The following is a 15983-nucleotide window of genomic DNA, read 5'->3' on the forward strand; positions in this document are numbered from 1 at the left end:
GCAACCTCAAGTTGTAACCAAGTCAGACAAAAATTGTGGGGAACCTGGGAACCTACAACTGGTGATTGGCATCTCCCTGGGGGGCAGCGAGCCTCTAACCAGTGGGGTCCGCACTTGAGTTGAATCGTAGGACACCCGGCTGGTGACACAGAACCTTGCTTGATGTGGAAACAAAATGGCACACGTCCGGCAGAGTGAAGGTGGCAGGAGTGTGGGAGGAAGGGAGGAACGCACGGCGGGGCGTCGTATGTCTTTCGAATACGGTACCACACAGTTCTTCCTCCTGACACTTGCTAGGCAGCCCCACAGGAATGTCCATAAAGTGAAATGTCATCTTGGAAAACACTGGAGGAGGGGGGCATGCAGGGCCCAAGAGCTCCAAATCAGTCTGGCAGGTGTATTCTCAAGTTTCTTAACCCGCGTTTCCTGTTCGGTGGTGTCTCCTCACAGCCAGGAGGGGAATAAACCGCAGAGAGGCACCTGGGGGCGGGGGGGTGTGGTGGCTAGGTCGGTTAAGCATCCGACTCTTGATTTTGGCTCAGGTCACGATGTCACGGTTTGTGAGTTCGAGCCCCGTGTCGGACTCTGTGCTGACAGCGTGGAGCCTGCTTGGGATTCTCTCTCTTCCTCTCTCTCTCTCTCTCTCTCTCTGCCTCTCCCCTGCTGTCTCTCTCTCTCAAATAAATAAATAAACTTAAAAAAAAAAAAAGAAGTAAACTCCAGAAGTCTGGGATCATGTGTTCGTTAGTTCGTTTATTCAGGGCTGACTTACCGAGTGTCCCTGTGGGGTCAGGCATGGGGTTATGTTCTGGGCTTGCAAAGCTGAACCAGATCCAGTGTTTGTCTTCCTAGGGACAGAGGCTGCGGGAGACACACGAGTAAACCATCACAAGAATGTGTGGTAAGTGTATGCGTGCCAGAAGCGGCAACGAGGAACACAGCCTAATCCAGACTGGAGAGCGAGATTCACAGAAGGCCTGGCAGTTGTAGGAAGCGTGATCGCCGCAAACCACATGTGGCTTTTCAACGGCAAATTAATTAAATAATATTGAAAATTCAGGTCCTACTAGCCCCATTTCAATTCCTTCATAGTTACGTGAACCTCACGGAGCGTGTCCATCGTTGTGGTATCTTCTGTTGGAAGATGCTAGTCTAGGCTGAGGCTGACAAAGGAGGAGTTATCCAAGACTAAGAGGGAAGGAAGTATGTCCCCAAGCAGTTCCTAGAAGACAGCCTTTGGGGGGTGCCTGGGGGGCTCAGTCAGTTAAGCATCTGACTCTTGCTTTCAGCTCAGGTAGTAATCTCAGGGTCCTGAGATCAGGCTCTGCGCTGGATGTGGAACCTGCTTGGGATTCTCTCTCTCTCTCTCTCTCTCTCTCTGTCCCTCTCCCCGCCCCCTCAAAATAAATAAACATTTGAAAAAAAAAAGACAGCTTTTGGGTACTAGACAGAGTAAAGCTTCTATGGGAGGTGTCCAGGTCAGTTCCTACGGTGCCTTGTCAGCCATCTTGAACTCCCTGCTAAGGACAACAGGGAAGCTGCCGGAACATTCATCCAGATGAGTCGCGTCAACAGATTTGAGTTTTGGAAATGGATTGAAGGAGGAACAAGACAGGAGGAGATGAGATGATTGTGTTCCTCCAGAACCTTGGATTAGTCGAAGTGATAGCAATAGGGTGGAGAGACATGTGGGGCATGTGGTTGACAGATTGGGGATTGTGGTGAGTGGAGAAGAGGGAACCAAGCTGATGGCTTGTGGCTAAATGGATGGTGCAGACTGTTCCCCTTGTCTGAGGTGGAATCTGAGGAAGAGGATAAGAAACTATTTTTTTTCAGCGTTAGTACTTAAGGGAAGGGGCTTCAGTTATCTGGAGGCCCTCGTTCCTCAATAATACCTGCTCTGTGGCTTACCACAGAACACACTAGAAAGGACTTGTGGGTTGGAGTCTGCAGGATACCTGGGGGCAAAAAACAGGAAGCTCTGTGACTCCAGAGCAGACAAGAGAAGGGGGTGGGCAACAAAAGCCCGTTGCTTCCCTTTTCTCTCTTTCAACTATTCCCCCACTCCAAAGTGGCTCCCCGCCCCTACTGAGTCCAAACGCCCTCGGAAGACAGCCCCACTCAGCGAGGCCTGTTTTATCCTAATGGTTCTGTGACGTAGACTCCAGGTTCCAAGCCCCTCAAACGCCTCTCCAGCCTTACTTCTTCCACACTCTTCGTTTGGTCTGGAATGTCTGTTCCTTCCATTTCTGTCCCCGAGAAATTTTAACAGCTCTCCTTCACTCCCCTCATTCTCAAAACTCCGATGGACCAGTTGTATTTTTTTTCAAACACATGTTAAAGTCGTAGCTACAAAGTCAAAATACAAATGTATCTGACTCCGTATCATCCACAATAATCTCACATATCATCTGTTCTGTGTCCACTACAACTTGAAAAATAGGCTTATTCAATGTGCTTTGTTAAATTGTCATTTATGGACTTGTCTCATTTCCCCTACTAAACATTCAGCTCCACACAGCGAATAATACCTTTCTTATCTGGGGGAAGCATCTAGTAAAAACACCTCAGAGGTTCATTGAATAAGCATTCTGACATCAATAAAGCCTCTGCTTTGCACCAGGCACTGTGATTAGTAGCTAGGAGCGAAAATACGGTCAGCAGTAAAATTTGGTTTAAACTTTTTAAGGCTCCTTTTAAAGTTTATTTAAATTTATTTTTTATTTTTTAAATTTTTTTCTTTGCCCTGTTTGTTTCTTCTCAAAGCAATTAATTTGTTATGTGTTTCCTTTAAGACTCTTTTTTTAAGAGCAGTTTTACATTCACAGCAAAATTGAGGGGAAGGTACAGAGACTTCCCATGTACCCCAAGCCCCACATAGGCCCAGCCTCCCTTGTTATCAACAGCAGACTTTCAGGGAAATGGAAACCTATATCTTCCTAATCCTCTCCCTTCCAGTGAATTCTGCAGTCAAAGAGAAAGAGAAGGTGATTTGGCAAGACAAACAATGTGAAAAAGAAAGGTAGGTGTTTGTCATTTGAGAAAAGGGAAGCACTCGTGTTTACAAGAACCTTGACAGTATCTGCTTACACAGATGAGGACCATTTTCCATTTGTTGAAAATTCCAGCCTGACCACATTAAGGTATTCACCAAGAGCATGGATTTTGTCTCCAAGGACCTCTTGGATGAGTGGGGCAGCTACATAGGCATGTCTGATGGACACTTATTTATTAGAAGTTATGAGACAAGTGAGGTATGAGGAGAAAAAGTAGCAGAAGGACATTGGAAAGGTAGTTGGAGAACCATCTGTGAAGGACCTTGTATACCAATCTGTTAGCCCAGAGCAGAGGTGCAAACTTAAAATCCCACAGATACCAGGCATGTGAATGAGTGAAGCTGCCCAGGCAATAGGGAGTGGTAAGGACTGGGGCAAAGTGGGAAAGTCTTACTCTGTCTCAGGGGAGCAGCTACTCTTGGCTCCAGCTGATTGTTACGATGTGGGACTATTGGCCCAGAGCAGCCAGGTCTTCCAGTTTTCCGAGACGCTCTGGAAATCCAGGTTTTTATAGGACAGTCCTAGCTTTCTAAAAAAAAATTTTTTTAATTTTTAAAAATGTTTTTATTTTACTTTTGAGAGAGAGGGGGAGAGAGCAGGGGAAGGGCAGAGAGACAGAGATAGAGGGAGACACAAAATCCTAAAAAGGCTCCAGGCTCTGAGCTATCAGCACAGAGCCCAGTACAGGGCTCGAACTCCCAAACTGCGAGATCGTGACCTGAGCCAAAGTCAGAGGCTTAACCGACTGAGTCACCCAGGTGCCCCAGTCCTAGCTCTTTAAAACATATGGCCCATCGGAGCTGAGCATTAAGTCTGCTTAAGATTCTCTCTCTCTCTCTCTCTCTCTCTCTCTCTCCTCTGTCCCTCTCCCCTGCTTGCTCTCTCACTTTCAAATAAAAAAAAAAATCTAAAAAAACAAAGAAACAAACATGTGGCCCAAATCCAACTGGCTTTAGAACCAGATATAGCTCACGAGTCATACAGCGATCACCTTGGCAGCTTGAAGTGAGCAAATGAAGGTTAAGTTAAAAAAAAAAAAAAAAGGATGTGATCACATCTGTGCTTTAGAAAAATCACACTGTGGTACAGGGGAGGGATTACAGGGAATAGATTAGAGGAAAGGAAACCACTCGGGAAAGTCTCTCAATATTTCCCCCAGGTGGGAGGTGACAGCGATCATGGTGGGGTTGGGGGGGATGTCGTGGGACTGACCTGGATCCAGGATTCAGTGGGAAGAGCTTCGCTTTAATCAGCATCTGGAAGAAGGCGTGTATGCCTCCTTTCAATGCGTTTCCCTCCCCTGCACCCCTTTCCTAAGCTGGGAGCTGAAAGGCACAGGGGCAGGTGGATCATCTAGCACACCGAAGGGTAGGAAATTTTAGCAAAGACTCCAGTCTTGGGTGCAGTCTAATTTTACCCGTGATTATTTTAGAGATAGGCTCTCGGACCAACTGCCCGGCCCTCACTCCCCCCACCAACGGGCGCAGCCGACAGTTAAAATTAAAAGCATATCTATCATGGTTTTGGGCCAGCGGGACACTCCGAGCCAAATCCTCTTTTGCAAACAGCTGAGGGAGGAACTGACTCCCCGAGAGGCCGCTGCGTGGGGACAGGCACATGAGAGGTGGCTTCACGTCCATTGCGTGGTCCTGCTCATTGCGCAACAGGTCACTTGGGTCCAGGGAAGGATGCAAAGGGCAGGAGGTACGAACGGAGGGAAGGAAAGATGTCACGCTTCACGGAGCTTTTCTAATGACAGCCGGCGGGTGCCGGTTTTAGAGCTTTTTCTCCCCCCCTGACGCTTCTGACTTCTGCGTGCCTTATTTTTGGGTGTGGGCACAGGAAATGGCTCTGAGGAGTGGTGGAGCAAGGCCTCCCCCTCTGGCACCGCCTGGGAGCGCCCCATGGGATGGGGGGCGGACGGGGCAGTCAGGCAAAGGTTAGGGGAGGAAAGCAAAGGCAGAGGCCCAGAACGGCTCCAGGAAATGTTTGTATTTCTCCACCGGGAGGGAGGACAAACAAGCTTTTCTCGTGCCTTCTGGGCGGCCCTGCACGCTCTCCAGCACAGGAGTCTGAAGAGCAGAGTGAGGCCGCAGAGAAAAAATCACCGCGGGGCCGGGGCCGCAGCATGAGTCCTTCTGGACCTGCCCACCGCTTCCCAGAAGTGACCGCCTGCGCCTCAAAGCCTCGCGGTGCCACCCGCTCCTCCCGGCCTGGGACAGCCGGAGACGAACGGACCTCCCTGAGCCTCTCCTTTCCCGGCTGACGTTCCTGGCCTCCTGGCGGCGGCCGCATCCACCCGCACCTGCAGTCCGCGTCCGCCCGCATCCCGGGGTGGAGAAGGGAGAAAACCAGCAGCCCGGTGAGTGGTAGCGTTCCGATCGGCACCTGTCTTTGTGGGGGCTCCCGGGGCCGCCCGGCACGCAGAACCCCCGTCCTCCGTCCACCATGGACAACGGGTCGTGCTGCCTCATCGAGGGGGACCCCATCTCTCAGGTGATGCCCCCGCTGCTGATCGTGGCCTTCGTGCTTGGCGCCCTGGGCAACGGCGTCGCCCTGTGCGGTTTCTGCTTCTGCATGAAGACCTGGAAGCCGAGCACCATTTACCTTTTCAACCTGGCCGTGGCCGACTTCCTTCTCATGATCTGCCTGCCCTTCCGGACGGACTACTACTGGAGACAGAGGCAGTGGGCCTTTGAGGACATTCCCTGCCGGGTGGCCCTCTTCATGCTGGCCATGAACAGGGCCGGGAGCATCGTCTTCCTCACGGTGGTGGCGGTGGACAGGTACTTCAAGGTGGTCCACCCCCACCACCTGGTGAACGCCATCTCCAACCGGGCTGCCGCCGGCATCGTGTCTGCCCTTTGGACCGTGGTCATCCTGGGGACCCTCTACCTTTTGATGGAGAACCATCTGTGTGTGCAAGAAGACACCGTATCTTGCGAGAGCTTCATCATGGAGTCGGCCAACGGCTGGCACGACATCATGTTCCAGCTGGAGTTCTTCCTGCCCCTCGGTGTCATCCTGTTTTGCTCCTGCAAGATTATTTGGAGCCTGAAGCAGAGGCAGCAGCTGGCCAGGCAGACTCGGATGAAGAAGGCCATCCGGTTCATCACGGTGGTGGCGGTTGTGTTCGTCACGTGCTATCTGCCCAGCGTGTCGGCCAGGCTCTATTTCCTCTGGACGGTGCCCTCGAGTGCCTGTGACCCCTCCGTCCACGTAGCCCTGCACGTGACCCTCAGCTTCACCTACATGAACAGCATGCTGGACCCGCTGGTGTATTATTTTTCGAGTCCCTCGTTCCCCAAATTCTACACCAAGCTCAAAATGCGCAGTTTGAGACCTAAGAACCCGGGACGCTCCAAGACCCAGAGGCCAGAAGAGATGCCAATTTCCAACCTCTGTCGCAAGAGTTGTGCCAGTGTGGCAAACAGCTTCCAGAGCCAATCCGACGTGCAGTGGGATCTCCAGATGTGTTGAATGGCAGTGAAACAGACAGACGGACAACGCCAAGGAGGACAGACAGACTGGCGACTTAGGATGGTTCATGCTAAGGGGTGAGAGTCTATTGAAAAGGCCACCCTTTCTTAACTGGATCCTCACTCTGTTGGAAACGAAATTCAGGTTACTGTGCCTTTTTGGAAGGTTGTGGTTGACAAGTGAGTCACTTGCCTTTCTACTCCCCGATTGCAATGACGGGACAATATGTGCGTGGAGAAGGGCATGTGTGTGTTAAAAAGGAGGGACGTTAATTAAGAAGAGCTCGGCTCCTGTGTAGTTTTAATCGGCTGGGTGAACAGGCACCGATGTTTGAAGGAGTCACGTTCCCTGTCTGGGGGAGGTCGTGAACTTCATGACTTGGCAGTATTTCCTATCCTCTCTCAAGTCATCGTTTTAGAAACTAGAAACCTGAGTGAGTCAATACCTTTATTTCGGGCTGAGTGACATCTTTATGGGGACGTCCGGATCCTGACGATTTTCATGTCCACAGGGTGCCTGGGTATGTTTCTGATTTCTCAGCAGCCCAAGAAGAAGGACGGCAAAACAGTCTGCTCTGACCTTCTTGAAGCTCCACATGTTTCCGCAAGTCGTTGCATTTCAAAGAAGATGCTGAGGGATAGGTTTGCCTCCCCTGATCTTTCCAGTGGGAGCTGAGTGCGTGAAAAAACTCGGTTGGCCTTTGGGATGGGCTGCGTGCAATGTGATCGCTTTTGACTGCTTGTTATGTGACTGTGAGTTGAAATCATTTATTCATTCCTTCTGCAAGTACTTACTGAGTTCATGTTTTGTGCGAGGCACTGTGCTACTATCCCCTTTACCTGGAGGGTCATTAGTCGATTCCTGTGTGACAGCAAAGTATCTTGGTGGGGTTGGGGGTGGGGAGCAAACAGAGGGGTTAATACCCTCACCCTCTCACTGAATATAGTTTCTAGACCTGTTCTGTGCAAATATCAGTGTATTCCTCCTATTGCGGGATTCTGAACAAACACTGAAGGGTGGAAAGGGTGATGTCCCTTATGTACGTGAATTTCCCATATATGTACCTGGAGCCCTCAAAACTAGATGGTTCTATGAATGACCGACTGTCCTTGCTCTGGATTAGGGGGAAAGACTCAAAGCCAACCTTAACTCTGTTCTCAAGCCACAAAGTGGTGAAAGCCATTCTTGGCTCTTCTATTTACACTTTCTCAAATGTTCAGGGTGCTCTCTGCACTAGATGACCTTTCCAGCTTTTCGTGCTCTGGCCTCGAAACACTCCTATCGGCTGTCTTTATTATTTCCTTCTGCAGAGACACTACACAGCTCAGTGCCGAAAAGTAAGGGCTCTGGAAAGTCAGATGAACCTTAAATTGGAATCCTAGCTCCACCACTCACTAGATTTTGTTCGCTGTCATATCCCCAGGGCTCAGGAGAGTGTCTGCACATAGTAGGTGCTTAATAAGTATTTGAATGAATAAGTGCCTGTGAAGCATTAAACAGTGTCTGGCAGGGAGCACTCAATATTGTGACTTACGACATTAACACATTTTACGCACCAAGATATTGAGGCACAAAAGCAATTTCCCACGGGGTTCAGAACTCCTAAGTTGCTGTATTGTGACTACCTGAATTCCCGCCCCCGCCCTCCCCAGCTGCCTGGCAGAGGGTGGGTGGGTGGGGGGAGTGAAAACAGGATTCTTCCCGTCTTCAGAGAACCATACATCCTCCTGAAAGAAATCTGGGAAAGCCCACACTTCGGCTTTTAATTCTATCCCTACTTAGAATTCTTTCCTGGACTGCCCCTTTGTTGCTTCCTCTCCATAAAAAACGGTTCCAAAAGAAAGTCCACATCCTGCGTGTGAGCCTATATTAGTTAAAAGACTCGTAAGACTTTACCGTCCCAGGAAAAAAAGCCTAAAAAATCCAGAAGTTCACGGTAGGCAGAGGCTCTCACTAAAAAAACAGCAATAACAAACAAAAAGAAAGGAAAATGAAAAAACCCAAACACAGTCTAGACTCTGATTTTACTGCCCTTTTTAAATTCACAGAATGTGATGAAAAAGAAATCTTATCAGGTGTTCTTCAGAAATGGTGAGGAAGAGGAGTATAGCTTTGTTTGAGTAAACACAGAACCCTTTTGAGCTCATCCATGAAGCTGGGGCCCTAAATTTTATAGATGCATTTATAAACATATACACAGGTTGGCATGGAGTAGAACAGACAGATGGGCTCACGCATGGACCTAACTGTACTCACCTTCCAGTGATGATACGGTAGGAGTGGGAAGGAGTTAACATTTTGTCCCTTGTAAAGATTCATTCATTCACTCACTCACTCACTCATTCATTCCCTTTCAAGGAACATTTTTTAGGCACTGGCTCCGGACGAGGCACAGTAGAAACACGAATGGAAAACACAGCCCCTGCCCCTTTGGGTTCTATTGTAGAATCCGGGGGAAAGAATCAAACAACCATTTGGGGGTAACCGTGTGAAAGTGGTAAGCACAGGGCCCTGCGGCAGAGCCCAGGGGCCTTCATCCTGGCCGTGGGGGTTGGAGAGGGCTTCTCAGAGAAAATGACTCTGAACTTAGCCCTGAAGGATGCAAAGGAGGCAGGCAGGTGACTCAGTGGGAAAAGGTATCCCAGCGAGAGGGGCATGGTGAGGAAGCAGCTTGTTAGGGAGCTTCGGAAAGGTCCACAGGACTGGAATGAAAGGTCCTGGGGGTTGGGGGGCGGGACTGCAGCCCCTCGGTGAGAGATCAAGCCATGAGATCCACTGTGGAGAGAGAGAAAGAAGGTCTGTTCATAACTCTTCTTTTTTTTTTTTTTTAAAGTTTATTTATTCATCTAAGAGAGAGAGAGAGAGAGAATGGGAGAGCACGAGCCGGGGAAGGGCAGAGAGAGAGAGGGAGAGAGAGAGAGAATCCCAAGCAGACTCCACAATGACAGCAAAAAGCCCCACATGGAGTTCGAATTCATTAACACGAACCGAGAGATCATGACCTGAGCGGAAACCAAGAGTCAGACGCTTAACCAACGGAGTCACCCAGGAGCCCCCATTCACAACTTTTCCTGATGGAATATTCTTGAATAGCCTCTCAGAGTCTTTTCTTCTTTAAAAAAAAAAAAGAATTAAAATCTCTGCAATTATTGAAGGTACATATGTTTTTGTTCAAAATTCAAAACAAATATATCAAATGAGAAATAAAAGTCTTCCTTCTGTTGTTCCCCTTAATCTCGTTTCCTAGAGGTGATGACTAATATTTGGGGTAAATACACACTTGCCCACAAATAACAAATCTTGTTTTGTTTTGCTGAAGCATGATACACAAATAGATCTGCAAGTTATTTTTGTCATGAATAGCTTCCTACATCAGAACAGAGATCAATCTCGCTTTTAACTCCATTTCATTGTATAAACAAACCACATAAGGATTATTTAACCAATGGCCTTTTAATGGACATTTAAGTGCTTTCCAATTTTCCCCTATTGCCACCATGCTATGGTAAATATTCTGAATGATGTATCTTTGGGCACATGTGCTAGAGTTTTCGGAAGAAGATTCTGAGACACGGGAAGTATTGGATTAAAGGACAGGCATACTGGGTGAGACAATGCACATCGTGGCTCACAGCATAGACCCTAGAGCTGGACGACCTGGGTTCAGATCTTATCTCCTTCACTCACTAGCTGTGTGGCCTCGGACAAGTTACTTAACGTCTCAATGCTTTACTTTCCTTGCCCATTAGATAGGATAAGAGTTGTACCTGCCCCTTAGGGTTGTTTTGAATACTGAGTTTGATGTATAATGCATGCAGAAGAGTGCCTGACAGAAGAGTAAACCCTCTGTCCGTTAGCTCTTGCTATTATCTGGCATTAGCTCTTTTTATATGAGTTTTCATTATAATCTTGATAGATACCACCAGATTGCCCAACACAAAGTTGAACCAGATTGCATTCCCACCGACAAAGCCTTCCTCCACATTCTTGCCAACAGGCCTTTGTTTGTTTAATAAACATTTTTATCTTTGCTTGTTAAAAAAAAAAGAACCTTTTGTTTCCTAAGGAACACAAACAGGGGCGCCTAGCATGTGACTCTTCTTCTCAAGGGTTGTGAGTTCCAGCCCCATGTTGGGTGCAGAGATTACTTAAAAATAAAAATTAAAATATCTTAAGAAAAAGATGAGAGAGTAAGCGTTTTAAAAATTTATTTAAAAAATTTTTAATGTTCATTTATTTTTGAGAGACAGAGCGCAAGCAGGGGAGGGGAGGGAGACACAGAATCTGAAGCAGGCTCCAGGCTCTGAGCAGTCAGCACAGAGCCCGACGCAGGGCTGGGACCCATGAACCATGAGATCATGACCTGAGCCAAAGCCGGACGCTTAACCAACTGAGCCACCCGGGTACCTCAAGCCTTTTTTTTTTTTTTTTTAAAGATCTTTTATTATTAAAAAAATTTTTTTTTAATGTTTATTTATTTTTGAGAGACAGACAGAGCACTAGTAAGGGAGGGGCAGAGAGAGAGGGAGAGACCCAGAATCTGAAACAGGCTCCAGGCTCCCAGCTGTCAGCATAGAGCCCAACGGGGGTGCTCGAACCCATGAGCCCTGGGATCATGACCTGAGCTGAAGTCAGATGTTCAACCGACTGAGCCACCCAAACGATCTTTTACTATTTTCATTTTTATCTGTTATTATTTTTAAGTAATCTCTATACCCAGTGTGGAGCTTGAACTTACAACCTAGAGATCAAGACTCACAAGCTGCAGTGATTAACCCACCCAGGTATCCCAAGGCTTACTCTTTTATTTATTATTTTTTTTTCAAATGTTGAGCATGCCAGTCATTCTTTGCTTTTTTTTAAGTTTATTTATTTGTTTTTAAGAGAGAGAGAGTGTGTGAGTGTGGCAGGGGCGGGGGGCGGGGGGCGGTGGACAGAGGCTCTGAAGCAGGCTCTGCTCAGAGAGCCAGATGTGGGGCTCATGAACCGTGAGATCCTGACCTAAGCCCCAAGTCTCCCAGGCACCCAACTGAGCCACCCATGTGCCCCAAGGCTTACTCTTTTATTTATTTATTTATTTATTTATTTATTTATTTATTTATTTTTGAGACAGAGAGAGACAGAGCATGAACGGGGGAGGGGCAGAGAGAGAGGGAGACACAGAATCAGAAGCAGGCTCCAGGCTCCGAGCCATCAGCCCAGAGCCTGACGTGGGGCTCGAACTCACGGACCGCAAGATCGTGACCTGAGCCGAAGTCGGACGCTTAACCGACTGAGCCACCCAGGTGCCCCAACTCTTTTAAAGCCATGAAGTCTAATCATCAATGTTGTTGTTGGTGCTGGTATGTTTGGTGTTGCACTGAGGAAGGCTTTGCCTAAGACAAGATCATGAAGACTCACTCTTAGGTTTTCTTCTAAGAGTTTTTGTCTTACATTTCGGTCTGTCATCCATTTTGAGTTAATTTTTGCGTCCAGGGCAAAGAAGGGATCTGACTTCATTCTTTTGCATGTGGCTCTTCAGTTGTCCCAGCAGAACCGCTTGAAAAGACTATTCTTTTCCCGCTGATTTATCGTAGAACCCTTGTTGAAAATCAGCTGACCAGAATTGCAAAAGCTTATCTCTGGACCCTCAATCATGCCCCACTGATCTATATGTCTATTCTTACGCCAGAAGCACTCATTGTCTTGATGACTGTAAAGTATTTGAATTGGGAAGTGTGAGTTCAACTTTCGTCTTCTTTTTCAAGATTATTTGATTATTCTGATTTGCCCTTAGGTTTTTTGGGGGTTTTTTTACATGAAATTGAACACCATGTTTGAAAACCCTGCAATATTCTTCTTTTTTCTTCTTATATGTCTCTGTCAGCCAGTGTGGCCAGCTTCCTCTCTATCTCTTTGCTACTTCTCAATTTCGCCTTCATCTTCCTTAGTGGTCCGGGCGTCTCTCGTTTCCCACCAGCCAAGTGTCCCAGCTCAGCGCTATTTACCATCTGAGAGGGGAAATCTCCCACAATGTCCCCGATGAGCTATGATTCCTGTAGTCCCACCCTCATGTGACCCCTCCCAGTGGAATATAGACCGGCCCCGTGACACGCTTTAACCCCCAAAATGTGGGGTTGGTGATGTTCTGAGATTTCCGAGCCAGGCAATAGAAAGGTCTGCACGTCTGCTCTTTGGAAGCCTTGAGTAGCGAGCGTCGTAAGAAGTCCAGCCTACCCCGTGGAAAGAACACGTGAAGAGGCCATGTGGAGATGCCATGTAGGGAGATACAAAACTCGATGGAGAGGGAGGGAAGGCCAGGGGTCCCAGGGCTCTGCTTGAGCCTAGCTGCCCCCCACGCGAGAACTAGCCAGCTGAGTCCAGTCAACTCAGGACCCGGAGAGATAATACAACAGTGGTTGCTTTAAGCCCCTGAATTTTGTGGTCGTTTGCTACACAGCAGTAGACAACTAAAACAGAGATGCCAGCTAAATCTGAAGACAAACAGTGGGGTACTTAATCTATGCCTTGGTTTCCTAATCTGTAATATGGAGCTGATGGTGACAATCACAACACATCATTCACAGGGTTTTCATGAGGATTAAGTGAGATCACGAACCTCTTAGCACTATGCCCGGCACAGAGGAGGCAGTTGATAAATGATAGCAATTTTTTTAAAGATTTTATTTTTAAGTGATCTCTACACCCAACATGGGGCTTGAATTTACAAGCCCAAGATCAAGATGCTCCTCGCTATTATCATTTTCACTTAAAAAAAAAAGTTCAGTCCAGTTCAACGGCACTCATCCAAGCTGTGATAAGACAACTAGGAATAAAGATTCAATTCTGAAAGCCATAGATTTTAAGTGGAGTTTCCACAAAACTCAGTGGAATCACTGCCTTAGCTGGTGAAGTGATTCATTACAGCAAGTTTCTGTACAACTCATGTGCTAGTAAGAAAAAACATAAATACATAAAAGAAGAACACAAACACGACGACACATGCCCACGGCACAGCAGAAAGACCGGAAATTCCACCCGAATCCAGGGAGGCCGGAATTTATGTTCAGTCTGAGTCGTTGTGAACTTTGTGTTACAATCAGAGAATGAGCTGGAAGATTGTCTGATCCCTCAATTCACATACGAAGAAACTCAGAGGGTAAGAGGGTTCATGGTAGTTGATGATAAAGCCAGACCAAGCATCCAGGCCTCCAGCTTTTCTCTTCTTTCAAACTTAACAATATTTATTGCTCTCTCATAATTTTATCCATGACTATTGGTTTTTTTTAAACATAACTATTATTTTTTTAATGTTTATTTATTTTTGAGAGAGAAAGAGGGAGGAGGGGCAGAGAGAGAGAGAGAGAGAGAGAGAGAATTCCAAGCAGGCTGCACACTGTCAGCATGAAGCCTGCCATGGGGCCGGATCCCACGACAGTGCGATCATGCCCTGAGCCAAAACCAAGAACCAGAAGCTCAACTGACTGAACCACCCAGTCGTCCAAAACCACAAATATTGTAAAATTGTAAAACTTAGGAAGAGAAGGAACCTAGTAAATTTCAGCTCCCAGAAATAGACAACTATGGTTAATAGTTGGTGTTTCTGGCTTTTAGTGAAGAAAGTTAATCAAGGTTCTTTATGAATATCACCGACAAATCTACGTTCATCCCAGAAGGAAGCAGGATACTCATAGGCGGCAAGGACAGGAAGTAAATACCAGCCATTTCACTAGAGCCTTAACACACCCACGGAATATGACCTCAATCCAATGCAGCCTTACAAACGAGGCAATAATATAATAAGAGGCAGTGTAGTTTCATGGTTGGGGACACAGGCTTTGAAGCCAGTGCCAGATTCAAACCCAAAGCTCTGCTCTTATTAGCTGGGGTAGCCTTAAACATTTCCAACCTCTGTGAGTTTCACTGTCCTCATTTGGAAATCAGAATCAGCAATGGTCCCTACTCTGTGGACTGCAGTCACGGTAAAACACCATCATGTATTTGAAGCATTGCACGTGGGATCCGGTGTATATTGGAAGCTCTCTGTAATATAGATACCAACATCATCACCTTTCCTTTTTTGTTCTTGCTTTTTTAATCGAGCAATAAATAACATAAAACCCTATATTGGCTTCAGGCATACAACATAATCATTCAATATTTGTGTATATTGCAAAATGATCACCACGAGGAATCTAGTAACCTGTCATCATACGTAGTTATGGAATTTTTTTCTTGTGATGAGGACTTTTAAGATTTACTGTCTAGGGGTGGCTGAGTGGCTCAGTTGGTTAAGCGCCCAACTCTCGACTTTGGCTCAGGTCATGATCTCATACTTCACAAGTTTGAGCCCTGCGTCGGGCTCTGTGCTGTGTCAGCACGGAGCCGGCTTGGAATTTTCTCTTCCTCTCTCTCTGCCCCTCCCCCACTCACCCTTACTTGCTCTTTCTCTCTCTCTCTCTCAAAGTAAATAAACTTAAAAAAAAATTATTTTTTTTTGAAAATTTACTGGGGTGCTTGGGTGGCTCAATCAGTTAAGCGTCCAACTTCAGCTCAGGTCATGATATCATGGTTTGTGAGTTCAAACTCCATGTCGGGCTCTGTGCTGACAGCTTGGAGCCTGGAGCCTGCTTTGGATTCTGTCTCCCTCTATCTCTATCTCTCTGCCCCTCCCTGCTCTCATTCTGTCTCTTTCTCTCTCAAGAATAAATAAACATTAAAAATTTTTTTAATTAAAAAAATAAGATTTACTCTCTAAGCAACTCTCAACTATGCAATACAGTATTATCAGCTACAGTTGCCATAATGTACATTATAATCCCAGGACTTACTTATTTTATAACAGGAGGTTGTACTTTTTGGTTCCCTTCACCCATTTTGCCCCGCCTCCGGCAAGGACCAATCTGTTCTCTGTATCTATGAGCTTTTTTTTTATGACTCCTCATCAAGAGAGATCATACAGTATTTGCCTTTTTCCGTCTTATTTCCCTTAGCATAATACTGTCAAGTCCATCTATGTTGCCTCAAACGGCAAGATTTCCTTCTCTTTTATGGGTGAATAATATTCCATTTTTACACACATGCTTTTCTTTTATCCATTCATCCGTCTATGAACACTCAGGGTTTTTTTTCCATATGTTGGCTATTGTGAATAACGTCACAATGAATATGGGCATGCAGGTATCTTTTCAAGTTAGTGTTTTCGTTTTCTTTGGATAAATACCCAGAAGTGAAAGTGCTGGATTGTATAGTATTTCTGTTTCTAATTTTTGCGAAACTTCCATACTGTTTTCCATGGTGGCTGCACCAACCTACATCCCACCAACAGTGCACAAGGGGTCCCTTTTCTCTGCATTTCTTGCCTTCTTCTCTTGATAATAGCCATTCTAACAGGTGTGAGGTGATATCTCATCGTGGTATGGATTTACATTTCCCTGCTAATTAGTAATGTTGAACATCTTTTCATGT

At 46.6% G+C, this 15983-nt stretch overlaps 1 protein-coding gene and 1 long non-coding RNA gene across 2 annotated transcripts in view; one reads left to right on the forward strand and one right to left on the reverse strand.

The window, feature by feature from the left end:
- The first annotated feature begins 4688 nt into the window (after nt 1-4688).
- Nucleotides 4689-8173, forward strand: HCAR1 (hydroxycarboxylic acid receptor 1). The gene has a single exon (XM_042910349.1). It carries the CDS (start codon nt 5505-5507, stop codon nt 6534-6536), a length of 1032 nt encoding a protein of 343 aa, XP_042766283.1. The 5' UTR covers nt 4689-5504; the 3' UTR covers nt 6537-8173.
- Nucleotides 8174-8874: 701 nt separating this feature from the next.
- Nucleotides 8875-15983, reverse strand: part of LOC122203937 — a 33612-nt gene continuing 26503 nt past the window's right edge. The window contains exon 3 of the long non-coding RNA XR_006195411.1: nt 8875-9311. This is a non-coding gene — a long non-coding RNA (uncharacterized LOC122203937). The remainder of the gene's footprint in view (nt 9312-15983) is intronic.

This window comes from Panthera leo, chromosome D3 (genome assembly GCF_018350215.1).
Source record: "Panthera leo isolate Ple1 chromosome D3, P.leo_Ple1_pat1.1, whole genome shotgun sequence".
NCBI classification, from domain to species: Eukaryota; Metazoa; Chordata; class Mammalia; order Carnivora; family Felidae; genus Panthera; species Panthera leo.

Coding starts and splice junctions, on each gene's coding strand:
- HCAR1 (XM_042910349.1), top strand. CDS start 5,505: ATGGACAACGGGTCGTGCTGCCTCATCGAGGGGGACCCCATCTCTCAG.